Consider the following 20,667-nt stretch of genomic DNA (forward strand, 5'->3'; position numbering starts at 1 on the left):
AGTCATTCCTACAATTTTTCCCCCTCTATTTAATATTAAAATTAAATGGAGGACTACTGAGAGAAAAAGAAGCCTTCTGGCGAGACAATTAAGGAGAGACACAGAGCAGAACTGAAGCTGGAAAAATGCCTTGACTTTCTTCTTTTTCTAGTTGTAAACACTGAAAATACCTGTTAGACTTTTAAGGAAGAAAGATAAGTAATAACCTTTAGGGTTCATCTTTGAAACTGCTGTTTCTTACAGTAAGGATTTTAGAGCAGATGGATAGATTATAAGAAAGGTAAAGCCTGAGAAAATAACATGGTTTCTCTATGGTAAATGATCCCTAGACAAATAACTAACGTTTACTTCTTCATTCAGTCATGCTAAATTACCAATATTCCCACCACCAGACTAACACCTGCCTTTTCTTATGCCAGCTTAGTGCAGGTGGAGTGTGCCCTGAGTAACAAAGTAAAAACTTGTTTCTTTGCAGCAAGGAGAACCAGAACTTGAAGGCAGAAACTCAAACAGTGCTCCAGAAATCAGTGACTGGTGATGCAAAGCCCATCGGTGGAGACCCACCAGCTCTGACTGATCCCACAGATCATCAAATCAATCATGACCCAGATGATGTGAAAGAGAGCAAGCACCAAGAGAACAACCAGAAACCAGAGGACAATGGGAAGCTCCTAACAGGAGCACTCAGTTGTAGATTTCTGGATGGCAAAGTGAGTAACGAATTCTTAAACTTTTCTTGGTAATTGGCTAGGAAATTCAGTTGGGTTGGAAACATAGACTCACATCAACACATGCTTGTCCTAATGGTAATTAATACATTTTGCATCAAATAGAATCAAAATCATTTTTTAAATCTGAAAATGAATTTTGAGGTCATTCTGTATATTGCATCTTCACTGACTGCTAACTGAATTGGTCAACCTACTCTGTGACTAAATGATAGTTATACAGTGATGCATCATCACTTGTGCAAACTTGGGGTGTGTTAGAGGAGGAGGGTTTGTCTGCTTTAATGTTATAGGAAAAGATAATTTATTTTCAAACCCAATGAAATCATGTTTAGATATCAAAAAATTATCAGCCCTAAACTATCTTGATAGAAATATTAATACATTATCACTGCCCTCTGCTAAGAATCAACCAAACAATCCACAACAGATTAACTTGATAATGCTGAATCTAAATGATTATTAATTTGTAATTAAAAAGCAAGAGTAGCAGCAATAGAAAATTGGACCCAATTAAGACCAACTAATGATTCATTGGTAACAAAGTGCCATTTCAAAAAATTGCTGAAATTGCAATTAAACAAATATATAGAGGAGGAGTTTTGTAGCACCGCCAAGAATGAAGTGACAGTCGGATATTTTAGTAGAATACTGAATTAGAGTCTGCAGTAAACTCTAACATAACTATCTTTAGTTTATAATTTTAATAGCCCTTTCTAAATCACTCAGATGCTCACTAATTTTCAGTCATGAGAATTCATTAGAACTCTGCAAAAATTACAATATGGAGTGGCTACCAGTTCACCAATGGACCTCAGACCATGTTCTGCAAGGTCTCAAACACTGGGGACTTCTCATTTTTCTCCTAAAATTTTTATTGATCCTTCTAACTGTACCATATTATATACTCACGTAGAAATTTTGGAAAATGGAAGAATATAAATAAGAAAAAATAAAATGCAAAGAAAAATAATAGTTTATTTCTTTCTCATCTTTTTTTCATGCATAGATACCAAATACGAATCATCACATATATGTTCTTTGTCATCCTGGTCTATTCACTTCATATCCAGAATTCTCCCACAGCTTCAAAAAATTCATCCTAAGCATTATGTTTAATGTCCCTGTGAGAGTCATACCCAGAACTAACACTTAGAATTTGCTACGTGCCAGGCACTATTCTAGCTTCCCTGGCGGCTCAGACAGTAAGGAGTCTGCCCTCGGTACAGAAGATCCCAGTTCAATTCCTGGGTCGGGAAGATCCCCTGGAGAAGGGAATGGCAACCCACTCCAGTATTCTTGCTTGGAGAATTCCATGGACAGAGGAGTGGGCTCCGGTCCATGGGGTCACAAAGAGTTGGACACGGCTGAGTGACTCATATCCAGAGGCACTATTCTAAGCTCTTTACATATATTAACTAACCTACTACTCCCAAGCACTCAGTGAGGTAGGAACTTCTATTATCTTCAGATCATAGAAGAAGGAGCTGAAAAACAAAGAAATCAAGTGCTTTGCCCAGGTCATAAGGCTGAGAAGTGGCAGAGCCACAGTTGAGGTCCAGATTCTAGGGCCTTAATCCCCAAACTATATTCATTCGTTTATATGGATATAAAACGTCTCATTTAATCCCTATTGATGGGCATTTAAGTCATTTCTAGTTTTTCTTTTATAAATGAAAGTTTGTTTGACCCTCTCTCTACCCATCTGGGATACAGGGTCTGCATTAGCCACTGTGACAGGCAGAGTGTTCACTAGGTAAGTTGTTCTTGGACCTCCACGGTCTGGATTCTTTACTAGCTCTGCAGTGCCAGAGGGAGACAATTTGTCCCTCCCCTCCCAGGATTCAAGGGGTTTCTTATGGGAGGCTCAGCAGGGCTAACACCCACCCATCAAACACAGCAAGACCTCGTGGGAAGTGTGGGGCCTGACTAATTGGTTCTGTCTGCCGAGTGTAGGATCCTGGCTGGCCAGATGGCAGCCATGGCTGCCTGGTACAGAGACACTCATTACCACCTTGACTAAGTGGTAAGTGGAATCCTGCCACAGTGAAAGAAGTAAACCAATCAGAGCTCCTTCTAGATTCCTGTTCTTCACATATAGATGAAAATAAGCTTTCCTGTCTGGGATGTAGCAGGCAGTCTGGACTGGCTGAATTTGCTCTAAAAGAAAAGTAAACGTGGGTTAAGGACTGGCAAGTGTGAAACTCTGTTCTAAATTACAGGTAAACTCGAAGATAACCCTAGGAAGAGGTAAGTAAAGCTGAAAATGTTAAGAGAAGCAATAGGAAGATATCTTATAAATCAGCAAATACAAACTCTCATTTCACAAATGAATAATAAGAGACCCAGAGAGCTTAAATGATGTTTCAAGATCTCACAGACAGAGCCTGGCTCTTCTCACTGCCAGCCCTAGGATCTTTTGTGTCTTAAATTCTCTCCTTATACATTTTTAAAAATACATATATGCTGTTTACACTGTTTCTCAGAAGTATCACCTCTGCTTTCTCTCAGAAAATAAAAAAGAATCTGTGACTAGCGGCAAACTCAGTAGCACAGTTTCAAAAATAAAATTAAAGTGTGCTTTTTGCATCTGGCAGCATGAGAATGAAAGTGTTAGTGCTTTAATTTTAATAATTATCACAGTTGATTGGTAGTACGTTCCTTTCAAAGCCATTTTGCTTGTTTTGTCTTGCTTTTCCTCCACAACTGCCTGTTCTAGAACTCTGCCACTCCTGCTCACTCAGCCCACTCTAGAGAGACTTTGATTTTTCTTTAAAATGTTTAATGACTATAAACCCTTCAGGTTGCTATTTATACTGATAGGTTATTCAATATAAACTATCAAATGAGTATAGACATTCAGTTTTTAGTGAATCCCTCTCATAATGCCTCCTTTCAATGACCTGATATTAAATATGGCCATGTGGTTAAATTTGTACCCAGGATTTCCTTTGAATCAGGTATGGTGAGGTGACAGATAAAGAGACAACTGCCTTTGAAAGAACTTGTGACTTAGATTTCCCAGGGGAAGCGGGTATGCCACACTGTGCAGGGCCGCATGTGGAAGCACCAAGATCAGGAGGCAGAAGAGTAAGGGAAAAGCACAGGCCACGGCCTTTATTGGGGTTTCCATGGGAAAGGTAATGCGGGCAGGGTTAGCAGATTAGAACTGGCTGGCTTGAACAACTCCAGTGAGTGGGCTTTGGGTAGAGGGGCTATCCCCAGTCTGATATGTGGACCTAGGTTCATTTAGGACAGGGGAAATACTGAGTTGGTATGTGAGTTAGATAAGGGAGGTGGTTAGAGACATAGATTTAGGTTGATTGGTTTGCATATGAAAGATGTGTTTGCAGGCTTACTTTTCCTTTGTCACAAACACCTTTTATCATGCACAAAAGAAAACGTGTCTAACTGCCCATTTATCTATCAAACTTGTGTTAACTGCATAATGATGAAATTAATGTTGAGATAAGCTCTCTTCTTGGGGGATTAAATGACTCAATGACCTCGGGGCTTGAAGTCTTTTGGAATGGGACCATGTTTTAAGAATCAGTTGGCTCACTCATATTTTCCATTTTTTTTCCTCTTTCTCTTCCCCATCCCTTCTGATCCATTTATCTTTGCTTCTTTAAGGTTTCCAACCAGGCAAATGTCTACTGCATCTCTCAACCAACTGGAGACCAGTCCCTGTCCTATATCCATGGCCTCCCCAGGAGAAACTTTAGAGACTGGTCCTTAGAACAGATGGCAAGGAGCAGCTCTGACCAACCCAAGGTGGGAGCTGTTGAGCTGTTTTCTATTGTAGATGAAGGGATATTATTTGTCAACTGTGTATTTTGATGTGGAACAGATAATAAGATGGTCTAAGATAGACTGGTGGATACCACACCTGATATGTCTCATCAGCTTTCCAGGAAACTTCCCTGGGAGCCCACAGGCAAACCTCAAATGTTCCGCATGACCATCGCATCTTCCTTCCCTCTTCCTCCTCCCAGATCCCGGTCTTTAAGATTTATCATTCTAAATTCTCATATAATAAAAAATATATATTTTGTAAAAGACAAATGATATACCTTAAAGAACCTTCTATCAGAGTATGTACTCTGAAATGATTTGCTTCTTTTCTTCACCTGAAGGAAAAGATCTTGAGACGTTACAAACTAATGAATACATCCATATTGAATACTTACTTTCAAGTATAAGTATTCTTCTTATTCGGGACAAGGCCTGAATGTGGAGGCTCTAATACCAACTCAAGCACTCTTCTGCTTCCTTGCATTGGTCTTCAGTCACTTTGGTTTAGAGCCCTGTTAATTTGTTGTTGTTGTTGTTTCAGGATATTGGCCAGAGACCAAGTGGAACAAAAAAAGAAGACACTTTTCTTCTTGCCCTGGTCAGAAGAGAACTCAAGTCTCTTCCTTTGAGTTCTGGCTTATTAGACAAACTTCAGAAAGAGCTGAAGATATTGGATCCTGTCTCTTCAGGATTTCTTCTCCAATCTCAGCTGAGCCACCTCTTCTTAAGGCTTGAAGTCCCTCTGCAGTTGCCAACAGTCAAGATCCTTTGCCAGAGATTTTCTAGGGGGAGCTCTCCTGAAATGGTAGGACCATCTTGCTACTTTATTGAGTTCCCTTTGTTTATTTGACTTGTACCCACCAGAGTAATAGAATCAAAAGGTAAGTTTCTTTCTTGAAAATAACCTTTGCCATTGACCCCTAAGCTACAAAGCCTATTAATAGTCATATGTAGAAATCTCTAGTCAGATAAGACCCAAATAGAAGAAAGATTTAGGTCCTTTGTTGTTGGTGGTGCTCAGTTGCCCAGTCATGTCCGACTCTTTGTGACCCCATGGACTGCAGCACACCAGGCCTCCCTGTCCCCCACCATCTCCCGGAGTTGGCCCAAGTTCATTTCATTGCATCAGTAATGCAGTCCAGCCATCTCATCCTCTAATGCCCTCTTCTCCTTCTGCCCTCAATCTTGCCCAGCATCAGGGACTTTTCCAATGAGTCATCTGTTCACATCAGATGACCATGATACTGGAGCTTCAGCTTCAACATCAGTCCTTCCAGTGAAAATTCAGGGTTGAACTCCCTTAAGATTGACTGGTTTGATCTCCTTGCTGCCCGAGGGACTTTCAGGAATTCAACACCACAGTTCACTGGCATCAATTCTTTGGCATTCTGCCTTCTTTATGGTCCAGCTCTCACAACTGCACATGACCACTGGGAAGACCATAGCCTTGACTATAAGGACCTTTGTCGGCAGAGCAGTGTCTCTGCTTTTCAACACACTGTCTAGGTGTGTCATTGCTTTCCTGTCAGAAAGCTATCATCTTCTGATTTCATGGCTTCAGTCACTGTCTGCAGTGATTTTGGAGCCCAAGAAGAGAAAATCTGTCACGACTTCCACTTTTTCCCCTTCTATTTGCCATGCAGTAATGGGGCTGGATGCCATGATCTTAGTTTGTTTGTTTGTTTTTCCCTAATATTTAGTCTTAAGCTAGCTCTTTCACTCTTCTCCTTCACCCTCATCAAGAGGCTCTTTAGTTCCTCTTCACTTTCTGCCATAAGAGTGGTATCATCTGCATATCTGAGATTGTTGATGTTTCTCCTGCCTATCTTGATTCCATCTTGTAATTTATCCAGTCTGGCATTTCTCATGATGTGCTCAGCATATAGGTTAAACAAACAGGGTAACAACAGACAGCCCTGTCATACTCCTTTCTTGATCTTGAACCAGTTGTTCCATACAGGGTTCTAACTTCTTGACCCGCATACAGGTTTCTCAGGAGACAGGTAAGATGGTCTGGTATTCCCATCTCTCTAAGAGCTTTCCACAGTTTGTCATGATCCACAGAGTTAAAGGCTTTAGCATAGTTGATGAAACAGAGATAGATGTTTTTGCTGAAATTCCCTTGCTTTCTGTATAATCCAGTGAATTTTAGCAATTTGATCTCTAGTTCCTCTTCCTTTTCTAAACCCAGCTTGGACATCTGGAAGTTCTTGGTTCACATAATGCTGAAGCCTAGCATCCAAGACAGTACCACCATGTACCACCAGCGGGGTTAGCCCTGTTTAATTTCTCTTTAAAAGGTTCCCTGTCCCAGATTTCATTGTCTGCTCTTAACACCATTGGAATAGTTAGAGATTCAAGATAACAGGTCTGTTTACAAGCTAATTGGTCTATAAGCTCTGAGGTTAGAATGGAGAACTTGATAAAGATGTATCATGACAGTTCCTAGAGATTTAGAGATAGCAGGCATCTTTGAAATATGGCTCATCACCATCATTTTACTAATTAGGAAACTGAAACCCAGAGGATCAAGGAATTTCCTCAGGATACTCAGAGAATTAATGGCAGACCCAGGGCAGAGATAAAGATTCCCCAAAGATAAGGCCAGGTTCTTTTTCTGAGCATTGCACTTCCTGAGTTCACACTGTAAGTGAATACACAGCATAGTCCAAGTGTAACAGAATTCTGGGAGTGAGAAGACAATATCCTAAAATAGGAAGAAACAATAGCAATGGAAAAATCATAAATGAACATGTGTTGATGGAAAATCAGGCCAAAACCAATCTCATAAGGCTAACGTGAAGATTTAGTAATATAATAAATGCAAATGACCTGGCCTCATGTTTAACATTTAGTAGGTTCTATCTCTTGCCCACTCCTAACCTGCAAAAATAGAATTAATTTTATATTTATGAAAAGTATTTAGCAATACAATGTCAATCTGTTAGTGCAACCTTTATGAATCTTTAATTCAAGTCAATTCTCCCGCCTGAGTCCTAGTTTCTATCAGGACCTTATCTGGCTTCCCTTCCCCACTGCTACCCACCTCCACTATGCTGGAGTTGTCTGCCCATCAGAGTCCCTAGAATAATCATCCAGTCAAGCAATGGAAATGGATGACATTCTTTTAGTCTTTTCCTATGTAAAAAAAAAAGAAAGTCTTAAGTTTTTCACTTAGGTAAATAAAGCCTTGCCCCCAAGTAATCTGACTTTATCTTTTGAATATATCTAAATATAAGTATATAATATATATAATAAATATATGAGACTTGTGAGAGAGAGAGAAGGTAGAGGCTAGGTCATGCTGTTGTAACAAAGAGCCCCAAAGTCTCAGTGGCTTAAAAGAATGAAAGCTTATTTTTCATAATGAGTCCTGCCTAGGCTCTTCTCAGTACCATCATCATCTTAGCTCCAAATCCAGGCTGGTGAAGCATCCACTCTGGAGTATTAGTGGATGTGATAGCAGAGGGGATAAAGAGATATTTGGGTGGGGGTGGGGTTCATGTCAGCAGTTTAATCCTCAGCCCAGAAGTAGTGCAGGTCACTTATGCTCTCAACTCATTGGCCAGAACTGATCATGACCCTACTCAACCATGAAACAACCAGCAAGTATCATTTTACCACATGTCCAGAAGGGAAAATAAAAGGAATTGTTGGACAAAAAAAAAAAAAGCACTAGTAATTACTATAATATATTTTAAAATGTTTTTAAATTTTTCAATGCTAAAAATTTTTCCAAATACATTTTATCTCAACAAAGGTCCATCTAGTCAAGGCTATGGTTTTTCCAGTGGTCATGTATGGATGCGAGAGTTGGACTGTGAAGAAAGCTGAGCACCGAAGAATTGATGCTTTTGAACTGTGGTGTTGGAGAAGACTCTTGAGAGTCCCTTGGACTGCAAGGAGATCCAATCAGTCCATCCTAAAGGAGATCAGTCCTGGGTGTTCATTGGAAGGACTGATGCTAAAGCTGAAACTCCAATACTTTGGCCACCTAATGCAAAGAGTTGACTCATTGGAAAAGACCCTGATGCTGGGAGGGATTGAGGGTAGGAGGAGAAGGAGATAACAGAGGATGAGATGGCTGGAAGGCATCACCGACTTGATGCACATGAGTTTGGGTGAACTCCAGGAGTTGGTGATGGACAGGGAGGCCTGGCGTACTGTGATTCATGGGGTCACAAAGAGTCGGACACAACTGAGCAACTGAACTGAACTGACATTTTATCTCAGCAGGTATCTTCTTTCCCCTAAGTGTAAATTAAATGAGGATATTCTCTTTGATATTTAATTTTCAGGTGAATTATGAAAAGCTACTCTGGTTTTTAAAAGTTGCAGCTTCAGAAGATACAGAGCAAAACAAAGGAGTTGAGGACAGCAACGTAAAAGAAACTCAGAGTAGTAGCCATCAAAGGTACTTTTCTCCCTATTTATGGGCATAGTGTGTATAGACTTCAAGAGCTGGCAGGGATCTTGGAAGTAATACATTTGAAAACTTCACCCAGTGCAAAATCACTTTACTCTTTACCAATGCTTTGCCTTTTGCTTATAGTTTTCTTTTCTCCTTCCTGTGCAGGCATGCATACAAAGTTATTTGCAACAATGCGTCTTTTTTATGAGATTGCCATGTGAAAATGAAAAACCTCGTTATGAAATAATAAATGAATGTGTACCGGGCAGAGTTCCTGTCCACATGGTGTTATTCCAGAAATACGTTCAGACAGTGAACTCCTGGGTTACGAGCACTAGCAGAAAAAGGTTTGAGGTACAGAAATCAGTAATTCCTTCATATAATCTCAAAGGAAAGAAAGAACCCAACATAAATATAGGACGTGAGGAACAGCATTAGAGATGAGACACAGTAAAGCATGATAGTCTATATTCTCCACAAAAAATGACAAAATGCAGTGGTTAGGAGCTTAACTTCTATTGACAGAAACCTAGACTCAATTCCTGTTTCTGCCCATTAGTGACTCTGTAAACTTGGGCTGTTCACTTACCCTCTCTGTGCTTCCATTCTCCAGCTGTTTAATGCAAACAATGATAGATTTCCCTTCACTTTATAGATTTGTAAGAGGAACTGAGTTAGTCAATGCATAGTTCTTAAAAATGGTACATGATAGGGCTTGTTACTATTTTGAAACTATCCCTGGAGGTTCAGATGGTAAAGAAACTGCCTACACTGCTGGAGACCTAGGTTAGATCCCTGGGTCAGAAAGATCCCCTGGAGAAGGGAATGGCTACCCACTCCAGTATTCTTGCCGGGAGAATTCCATGGACAGAGGAGCCTGGCAGGCTATAGCCCATGGGGTTGCAAAGAGTCAAATACAACTGAGCAACTAATACTACTATTACTACTACCAGAAAACATCCTTTCCAGTTCCAAATAATGTGACATAGTGAGCCATGGCACTGAAGTATGTCACTTCACTCTAGGAAAAAGGCAGGGTTTCCTATAAAATTGTCCTTGGACCAAGTGACAGACTTAATTCCATTCTACAATGTGCAATGTGGCCTTTTTGATTGCATTACTTCATTCTACATGCATCCATCGAATGCCAGCTGTTAGCCAGGCACACTTTGCTGAGCACAGTGAATTCAGAGATTGGCAAGGCTCAATCTCTCCCTCAAGGGCTAACAGTCCAAAGAAAGTGATGCTGCCATATGGGTACACCAGTCAACTATCACTTGGAGCAACTTCCCTGCTGAGAACCATAAATCCCTAGCAATATTTAATAATCAGCAGCCATACTTCATATAGTAGAGATAGTGAGATTTGCAACCTGAGAAGTAGGAGATGATGCATCAGAACAAATGGCCACTTACTGGCAGATATGGGTCTCATGAATCCTAGACAGGAAGTCTTTCCTGAGCCCTAGACTAGGTTATATCTCTTTGCTGTATAACCTCATAGCCCTTTCTTTTTATAGGAGTCGTTGTGCTTGTAATTACTTCTTTGACATTTGAGGTGAGGAATAGTGTCTTTCCTGGCCAACTCAGTGTCCAGCATAGTTCTAGCATAGTTCCTGGCACACGGGAGATGCTCAATAAATATCTGTGGAATGTCATCGGCACCTCCAATTATCCAAAGAGCTTGCATTATTTCACTTGCAGGAACATTTGGATATCTACTATATAAAAAAGGTCCATAAAGATATCATTTTGAATTCATCAGAGAAGGTGCTGCTCTATATAAACCAGACAGTGTGTTTGCGGAAGTGCAGGACTGATGGCCTGCAATGAATCCAGGCTCTTTACTAATTAATGTACAGCTCAGAAAAAGTCCCTCCCATGTTCTGTCAGGTAGAGCTTTATGTGGGACAGCTCTATGATGTTTAAAATGCCTCCAGCATCACCAGTGGCAACAGCTTTCATCACCTAAGTGGGACCAGATGAAGTAAACTCCTGCAGAAGGTTTTTCTATGAAATCCACCAGCTGCAGTAAATGGGCTCCATATAAAACCTCCCATTCAGTACTCCGTGTACTGAGCCGAGGGCCAAAGTCTTTCTTATGAATTCCTTCCTACAGAAACTGGTGTTACAAGAAAAGGAAAGAGGAAGGAAACCTGATTCAAATCTGGAACAGATTTGCCAATCTGTACAAGATCCACAGATATATGTGCAAAACAGACTCGGCCCACATCTTACGGTACAGTTTACAAGGGAGGTCAGACAGAAAACAACAGCTAAAAGAATCAGGAAGCAATCGCAACTTGAGGGAAACTTATTACAGGAAAAGAACAAATAAATTTGAAAGAGTTTCTCAAGCAGGGGGTTCAGGAGCACTAGGGGGGCTGACTGTGAACCTCAGTTCCCAGTGCCTCACTCAGGGACATCATATTGGCAACTGGAAACTGACCACGGTGGGAGTTTTTGCACCATAAAATTTAGTAAGGCTGCAGATTACAGCTTTATCTTAGAGAGCTGGTCATTAATGATTTACCAGCATACCACTGAAAGGAAACTGATTTACATGAATGGAGTTTGGGGGATATCATAGAATGTCTGTCTAGAGAAGTGGAACTTAAGTTGAAACAGAGGAAACAGGAAAAGCTTCACTCTGAAGGAGATAGCACAGCTTGGATCTGGAAGAACATATACACTGGAATGTTAAATGAATAAACACCCCAAAGTAGTTTCATAAAATAAATGGCTATAATACTTTATCACCTTGTTTTCACCAATCATTTAAAGAAACAACAAACAGATACACCATCTTAGTAACTACATACATTTGGATGCCAGACAGTAAATAAATAATTGTTCCCAAAACTTTTCTGGGTTTTCCAGACTCAAAGAGCAGAGTCAAGGATAATGAAGGAGGTTTACCTGGTTCAAGATTTCCTTCTAGATAGCTTCCCTGACTACAGGGATCTGGTAGGATCTGCTTTGCTTGTGGCAATGGACAGTTTGGGAATTTGCTATCAAATTGCTATTGATATTTGCTATCAATAGTTATCTGGACTTAAGAAAAGTGTTAATAAGATTGAATAGGTAAGTAAACTGCTATGGTCAATTCTAAGTTTCCCTCATCTGGAAAAAAATTAGTGGATTACAAGTTGTAGTCTATGATCTAGTTGAATGGATTCGTACCTCTGAGAGAAGAGACTGTGGGACTCAGTAGAATAGAACAAACTTTAGTTGACCTGTGCAGTCTCCTCATGCAGTCCCGTGATGAGGTTACCCAGATTTAGAAGGCCTTGCTGGGTGGGTTCTCTGGTTCCACAGTGTATGGCAGGGGTAAAAGATCGGGTATGAAAACACACAGCAGCTTTGAGTAAATTGTCTTTTCACAGCCTTTCTCCTGCTTCTCCAAGCAGTATCGCCCCTCAAGACTACAACTCACAGTCAGAAGTGAACGAGAGCCTGTTGGAAATCCTGAAGATGGCACTGAGGGCAACCAAGGCCAAACTCAACATAGAGAAACTCAACCTGAGTTTTCGAAAAGAAGATCGCTCATTCTCTGGCTGTCTACCCCCACCCAAGGTAACCTAAATTAGATTTCAGATTCATTCATCTCCAGAAGGCTATCTTGGGGCACTGGGTCTATAGTAAGAAGGCACAGTTCACTAAGAATAAACATACTGAGATCCATAACTGGCTAGCTTTGAAAGTAGGAGTGCATATATACTAATTATGTAGGTCCTAGGAAAATTTAAACTATGTAAGTTCAGTATTTATTATGTAAGTCTAATAATCACTTCCCAAATTTTAATCAACTAAGAGGAAAATAATGAGCTAAAGAAAACAGAATGTTTACGGTAAAGATTTCCATTTCCTGTTTTTACTTCTAATTTCTTATGTAATAAATTGGCCATCTCTTTCGAGAAGGAAATGGCAACCCACTCCAGTACTCTTGCCTTGAAAATGCCATGGACAGAGGAGCTTGGTGCAGGCTACTGTCCATGGGGTTGCAAACAGTCGGGCATGACTAAGCGACTTCACTTTCTTTCTTTCTTTGGAAATCAAGCCATTTCTTGTTTAATAGAAACTTTAAAATGAGGGCTTCCCTGGGGGCTCAGTGGTAAAGAATCTACCTTCAGCCAATGCAGAAGACCTGAGCTTGATCCCTGGTCCAGGAGGATCCCACATCCCCAAGCCCATGTACCACAACGACTGAGCCTGTGCTTTAGAGCCCAAGAGCCGCCACTACTGAGCCAACGTCCAGCAACTACTGAAGCCCCATGCCCTAGAGCCCGTGCCCTGCAACAAGAGAAGCCACCGTGATGAGGAGCCTGCACAGCACAGTGAAGAGTGGCCCGCCCTCACCACAGCTAAGAAAGCCCACGCAAAAGCAATGAAGACCAAGCACAGCCAAAAATAAATCAATACAATTATATTTAAAATAAAGTTTAAAGTGATTAAAAGACACTGAAATAAAAATTCAAATTAAAAAAAAAGCCCAGTTTTGATCTGTGTTCTGCCTGTGGATTACATTTCACAATTAACTTATTTTCTGCGCTCAAGAGAAAAAAAAAACAAGAGTAAAGAATTGTGAAATATGCTGAATTGGTCCAGGAATTACTTACACTGGGCTATGTTTTATGCTAACAATAGACAGTATGACAATATCTAAATAATATTTCACAGTGGAAAACAAATATTTTTTCCAAAGCTAAGTGTTCATGTATCACATCCTCTACCAGCTTCCGGTGAGGTCACCAGGCAGTACTCTGTTCTTTAGGGACACCAAATTGTAGGAACTGATGTGGTTTATTGCTGATAGAGATTAGCAATGCTGTTTTGGAGCATTAATTAACTGGATAGATATGTTTCATAAAAAAGGATCCAGAACCATATTAACTCATGTGTTGTATTCACCCAAACAAACTCCAGTCATGAGATTACCTTGCATACAGGCAAAATAATAGTGACCACATTGACTGCAATTCCATTCACAACAACTTGCACCACCAGGCTTTGCTGAGTTCTTCCTAAACTGCCAAACACTGCATTAAATGCTTTACTTATATTTACTCATTGAACATTTACAGGTAAATGGAAGATCTAGGTAGATGTTATAAAACCCATTTAATAAATGAAATAAACAACTGATTCTCAGAGAAGACAACTGAATCTCTCAAGAACCACAGCTAGCAAGAGGCAGAGCCAGGATTCAAATACAGAAGAATACTGGACACTGAGAGACAGAATTGGAACTCCAATAGGCAGATAATAGCTGGAAGATTTTACTGAATCTAGGATACAGGAATTAAAAATCCAGAGGAACAAAAAGGATTGTAATTTATAGGGGAAAAAAGGTCCTGAAGCAAAGATTGGAAAAAGCCTTTCATCCAGGTAAACAGGAGTTAAGAATTGAGAGAGGATTCAAAAAAGCAAGTGATATTTACTAAGAAACCAAGGACACAATATATTGAAAGTGGATTCTTATTCTATGACAAGTAGCTTTCTTTCTTTTTCATTTATATAGTCAACTAACCATGCAAAGACAAAGTCACATGATAGTGTGCATGTGTGCTGTATACATGAATATTAAACATTCAAACATGTTTCACTGGAGGAGAGAACATTACAGGAGATTCCACACATCATAAATGGCCTTTATTGTGTTTTTGAGAAGATCAGCAGAAATTGACTAAGCAGGAACCACTCTTTGTCAGATTAGAAAATACATACCAGTATCAGTGAAGCTTGAATGTTCTCAGATGACACTCATAGAATGGAATATGAATGACTTGAAAATCAAAATAAATTTGCTTAAGCTCTTTGAGTCTCTGATTTTCCATCTGGAAAAAAGTGGGCTCCAAATATCTACCTCCTGTGTCTATTGTGAGGATTAAGTAAGATAAATATGTGAAAGCACTCAGTATACTGTTTGATATGTGAGGCACTCAGGAAATAGGTTTCCTTCCATATATATATATATATATATATATATATATTTTTTTTTTTTTTTAAATCAGTGTTTGGTGAAATTGTCACTGCAAAATAGTCTAAGGAAGGAGGCTCTTTCCCAGGGTCAAGTGATGGCCACATGGAGTGCTGGCTGTCAGAGCAGGCTCTGAATGTCTTCCCCCAACAGCTGGCCCTGAAAGCTTAAATTTGTGGTTCATATTGAAGAAAATGGGGCACATTTTCCTTGAAGCTGGTCTGCCTCTCATGAGCCATCTGGCATCTCTTAAGACATCTGGAACTCACTCAAAGTATATTACAGTTCCGGGAGGCATGGCAAATAGAACTGTGATTCCCCAGAATGTGAGATAAATTGAGGCCCAATGGACACTGGATATGACATGCAGCAGCAGCTGCACCCCAACATCCTTGTTGCTGGACACAGGACTTCAGAGGCAACTGGGAAAGGCCATATGAATTGTTTCTCTTTTTGATCAATAGTTGTAAAGGGCACAAGGGAGAGGATCTCAGACCTCCTTGAGTTTCTCATGAAACCTATGCACGCTGTATTCAGAGGGGGAGAGGAGCATATCCCCACAGCCAGTATTTCAGAGGGTTCACGGATCACCTGTACCTCCTCAGATAACTTAAAGTTGTTCTGAAGGATGATCTATGGGTCCTATCACTCCAATCAATGGCACTGTCACCAACCTCAAAGAACAGTATAAAAACATATCTGATATCTGTCATCCTCATTCTGTGGACTCGCTCATTCTGTCCCTGTCACATCCTTCATTCAATGATGGCTCAGGAAGGACTCCTGAGGGCAATGTGGACCCACATACATTTATTTGTTAACTTCCCTGACCATTATTCATATCAGGTATGATGGTAAAGAATCTGCCTGCAATGCAGGAGACCTGGGTTTGATCCTTGGGTCAGGAAGATTCCCTGGAGCAGGGAATGGCTACCCTCTCCAGTATTCTTACCTGGAGAATTCCATGGACAGAGGAGCCTGGCGCATACAGTCCACGGGGTCACAAAAGAGTTGGATGATCAACACTTGCACTTTCTCGTCCATGGATTGAATAGGCTGTGGAACCTAAGAAGTTTCCAAGCATAGAGGTTCAGTTTAACACTTTTATACATAATCCATATTCTTTACCTTCTGAACTCCTTTCTGCTCTATAATGCACAGCCCTTCCAAACTACTCCCAGACCTTCCTGCCAGGAGGAACTGCTAGAACACAGGTTACTCTACCTCTAATTACTCTTTGCCTGATGTTCATGCAACCTCCTCAGTATCATCAGGAGGGAATCCCATTACTGAGTGAACAGGGGCTTACGAATGTGAAATTTGTTCCCTTGGCAAGACTACAGCTATGACACTAGTTTACCAAGTGACCAAAACTGTAATACATTCTTCTGCAGTTGGCCAGACTCCTTTTTTGTGTTTAGTTGTTTCTCCATCAGTACACTCTGCCCTAAAATATAAATGATTTATACTAGCCTCAAATCGTTCCCTACTTCCAAACCAGTCACCATCTTTCCGATCAATATGGCATGTTTATTCTTGCATTCAACATACTAATCACACAGTGTGCTCTGGGCAGTGTGATAAGGCATTGAGGACAACACACGATTATGATTTCAGTTTCAGAGTTCTCCAGGAGTTCAGGGAAAAGGTAGTATTTTAAACATGTTACAATTTTGTATGACAAACACATTGGTGGCAGTAACTTTGAACACAAAGAAGGAATAACAACCTAGCCTCACCCAAAAACTCCAGAGGAAATAAAGCAAATACTGCATCTTAGAGGACATGTGAATTTGACAAAGAATTTTGGTAGGGCAGAAGAAAGGACAGGAAAGGTTTTCTAGGTAAAAGGTGCAATGTGAAATGTTACTGGATGGAAGAGAGCATGGCTAGTTCAGGGAATGCTAAACTACTCATATAGGCAGAACACAGTGAGTGCATGGTGACTGGGGTCAGTGGGAGATGCTGCTCAAGTTGATGTTAGAATGGTTGGAGGAACCAGTTTTTGAAGGGTCTTTCTAAGGAATGTGACTTTATCCTGAACTCGAGTGGAATCATTGAAGAATAATAAATAAGTGAATGATATGATCAAATTTGAAATTTGAAAAGAGCACTCTAATAGATATGGAGAATTAAAGACATTGAGAAACTTTAAAAGGCTATTCCAGTAATTCAAGCAAGAAATTATGAGAATTTAAACCAGGAAAGTAGCAGGAGGGATGGAGATATCAAGGAGGTAGAAAAGTAGGTCTTGGTGACCTAATTAGACATAGATCCTGAATTAGGAGGAATGAAAAATGACTCCCAAGGTTCTGACTTTGACTAGATGGTGGTACCATTCTCTAAGACAGGAAACAGAAAAGGAGTTTGGGGAGGCAAAGGAAAGAATGCTGAGTTCACTTTTGAGCATGTTGATGTAGCTTGAGAGAGTAAAGCTAAATAATGACATAAGGGTCTTCAATATGGAGTTGAAGCTTTGTGAATAATTAGAATTATTAAAGGATATAAAAGAAGGTAAGAAGCGAAGGTTGAGGAGGACACCTGTTGTTAAGGAGCAGGTAGATGAAGACAAGCCAAGAAAGGAGACCAAAAATAATCAAAAGAGACATGGAAGTGATCAAGAAAGCCAAGAGAAGAGATCTAGGAAAGGATGGCACGATCAGCCATGCCACAGGCTGCAAAGAGATCATCTGTAATCGGGATTGAAAAATATTCATTAAATGGAAAACTTCAGAGGTTACTAGTGACTTGGTAAATACAATTTAAGTAGAGTGATGGGGTAAAATGCAAATGAAGCCACAAATGGGAAGGAAGTAGAGAGAGCATCTGTGCATCAGTCTCTCCAGGAGCATTTTGAGGAAATGTATTTATTTTACTTGTCACTTTCTAAATAACATAGGTATTTTATTTACATTTGATTTTTTAAATGCCCTTATTGAACTGAAGAAACCATATACAACCAAACATTTTCTTATTGAATAAAGACATCATAATGAATATTCATGGATTTTAAAAATAATCCTAGATAACACTAAATTGCCAGGATTTTCTGGTAGATGTTTCTATTGCTCTTCCACAACTGTCAGTTCATAGCAGCTATCAATCAATCTACTTCTAGGAACCCTGATGTACTATTTCTAATCTGCTGTTCATTTAGCCTAGAGCAAAACTCAATGTTGCCAGGAGTAAATAAACTGTTTTTAGAATACCCTGTTAATACTGATGTTTAAAAATACATTAATATGCTCTAATCATGAGGATAAGTTGATTTTTATTTATTTTGTAAAATGGCATAACATAACTAATTTCTATCACTCTGTTTTTGCAAACCTATGCCTTTACCTTCAGTACTTTTAACTAATTCATTCATTCCTAATTCATCTATATATTCATTTATTCAATAAGTAATTTTCAACACTGTGCTTGGCAATGGTGATAGGAAAATGAAGGAAACACAGTCCAACCCTCAGTAAACCAGTCTTTTAGAGATGCTATAATGAACAGATATTTACTGCCCAGTGAAAAGGAGTATAAAACTATAGTAGAGTGAATTATGCCAAAATACGTTTAGTTTCTAAAAAGCACAATGCTCTTTCTCACCCATTATTTACACATGCATTTCTTCTGCCTGGAATTATCCTCAACTCCTTATTTTTCTGGCACATTATTATTCCTTTTTTTCATGTTTTATATCTGTCTTTTCCCTTCCCTGAAATACTCCTCTACAGCTAGTAAGTAACATGTTTCTAACCCAGATTGGTTGTTTCCTTCCAAAAAGACAAATGAAGATTAGGCTTTTGTCACTGTATCAAAATATAGGTTATATTATTCAAGTATGGTCAGACCAACAGATCAGGAGGCGATTGCCATTGGAAAGATAGTCTTTTACTCACAGTTCCCAAGAGGAGGGGCACAGACACCACACGGGCCACATGATGAAACACCAGAGTTGGTCAGGAGGCAGAGGGGATGGGGGCAAAGTGTGGGCAAGAGCATTTATTGTGGGTGGATGAAGCAGGATAAGAAGATTTAGGATTGGCTAATTTGAATAATTTCAGTGGGCTCTGGGGCACAGGGGCCATAATCAGGACCTGGAAATAGTGGCCCAAGTATGAAAACCTCAATAAAAGAGGTAGTTGGTTTGCAGATGAAAGACATACTTTCAGGTAAGTCCTTTACTATCTCTAGTAGTTGGCTAGCCCTGGAAGAGGCAGTTTCTCCAGGGTCAGCAGGGCCCCATGATGGCCAAGCATCAGATTTAAAAGACATGCGTAATACAGTCTCTATGTGGAACTTCCTCTCAAAATAACAACAGTAGCTACAATTAGTCTAAACACTAAATAAAACACTTCTTTTATTTTTTCTTTCTTTGCCCCTTCCTTCCTTCTCTCATTTCTCTCTCTCTTCCACTCTCTTTCTTGTACTTTTGTGCCCCCTTCTCCTCTTTTCTTCCCTCTCCCCTCTTCTCTCTCTCCTCTGTCTCCCTTTTTCTTCCTCTTCCCTCCTTTCCGTCCTTTCTTCAACACATGTTAGTCAAATGCCTCCTAAAATCCAGGCATTATTCTAACTGCTTACTGTCTTCTGAGAAGTAGAAAATACTAATCTTATTTAGTAGGTGAAGTAATTGGGCATAAAAAGATTTAGGAACTTCCTGAGGTCACACAAATCACAGACAGCATTCCCAGTGTTCAAAATAAATCATGCCTTATTCTTAAGACTCTGTGTTTAAACAGTATGCTGAACACACAAGAAAGAGTATCATGACCTAAAAGTTTGGTGTGTTTGAATCTAAGTATCGCACACCTACCAACTTGAGAACTGAACTGGATTGTTGGCTAGACTCAGAAAATATTAAGTACTCAGGAAGTTGCAGTGACTCTTCATTCATTCATCCAACAAATATTAATTGAATATCTGGTTTCTAGACTAAGTTCCATCATTTATTAACCACGTGACATAGAGAAAGTCAATCTACCTCTTGGTTTCCTCATATACAAAATAAAACAAGATTCTTTTGTAAATCAAAGTCAATATTAAAAAACACTTTGTAACTCACCTATATAATAAGTGTATATAATTTCTGGGCCTTGACCACTCATTCCATAGCTGTCAAAAATGTAAGATCAGCATTTCAAAGTACAGTGGCTTCTGAGTAATGAACTATGCCTCTGTGTCAAGCATAAAAAAATTTGCTGTTGATGAGCAGTCCATTGAACATTCTTGTCCTAAATATTATTCTAGTGGTATAGTCCACTCCTGGTTATTCATTTTTTGTCCAAATTATGTAAGTTCTAATAATGGGAAGGAAATTCAAATCAACTTAATTATACTGAAATTTCAAATCTTTTTCTTATTTTCAGGTCAGAGCTATATGTGGGAAACATGGATTATATCTGACTTTGAGTCTTTTGGAAACATTGCTTAACCATCAAGATTTGGGTTACCAAGATGAAATAAAGTAAGTTGATTTTTTTATTTACATAGTCCTTTATTAGAATACCAAATACATAAGTTTGTCTCTAGGCTAAAATTTTATATGTGAAACGATCAGTTTATTACCTAAAGACAGAGTTAATAGATGTTTGTTTATATTAAGATCACAGAATCTTTTTGGCCATAGAAAAATGAAAGCCGTAAACTTCCACTTCCAGTTTGCTGGTAAATGGCAAGTCAGATTTACCATGTCATTCTAAACAACTAAAATATAGGACAAAATATATGAAATGATACTTTCTGGATGACTTTGGACATCAG

At 39.5% G+C, this 20,667-nt stretch overlaps 1 protein-coding gene across 3 annotated transcripts in view; it reads left to right on the forward strand.

Annotated features, from left to right (window-relative positions):
* The window catches only part of C3H1orf87 (chromosome 3 C1orf87 homolog), an 83,108-nt gene that overhangs the window by 22,419 nt on the left and 40,022 nt on the right, over positions 1 to 20,667 (forward strand). The window contains exons 3-8 of one of the 3 annotated variants that reach the window (XM_005891229.2): positions 476 to 710; positions 4,362 to 4,502; positions 5,065 to 5,328; positions 8,822 to 8,937; positions 12,320 to 12,509; positions 20,274 to 20,371. In XM_005891229.2, coding sequence (XP_005891291.1) covers positions 476 to 710; positions 4,362 to 4,502; positions 5,065 to 5,328; positions 8,822 to 8,937; positions 12,320 to 12,509; positions 20,274 to 20,371 — 1,044 coding nt within the window. The remainder of the gene's footprint in view (positions 1 to 475; positions 711 to 4,361; positions 4,503 to 5,064; positions 5,329 to 8,821; positions 8,938 to 12,319; positions 12,510 to 20,273; positions 20,372 to 20,667) is intronic. The other 2 variants (XM_070367938.1, XM_070367939.1) reach the window with 2 other exon arrangements.

Source organism: Bos mutus, chromosome 3 (assembly GCF_027580195.1).
Source record: "Bos mutus isolate GX-2022 chromosome 3, NWIPB_WYAK_1.1, whole genome shotgun sequence".
Classification (NCBI taxonomy): Eukaryota; Metazoa; Chordata; class Mammalia; order Artiodactyla; family Bovidae; genus Bos; species Bos mutus.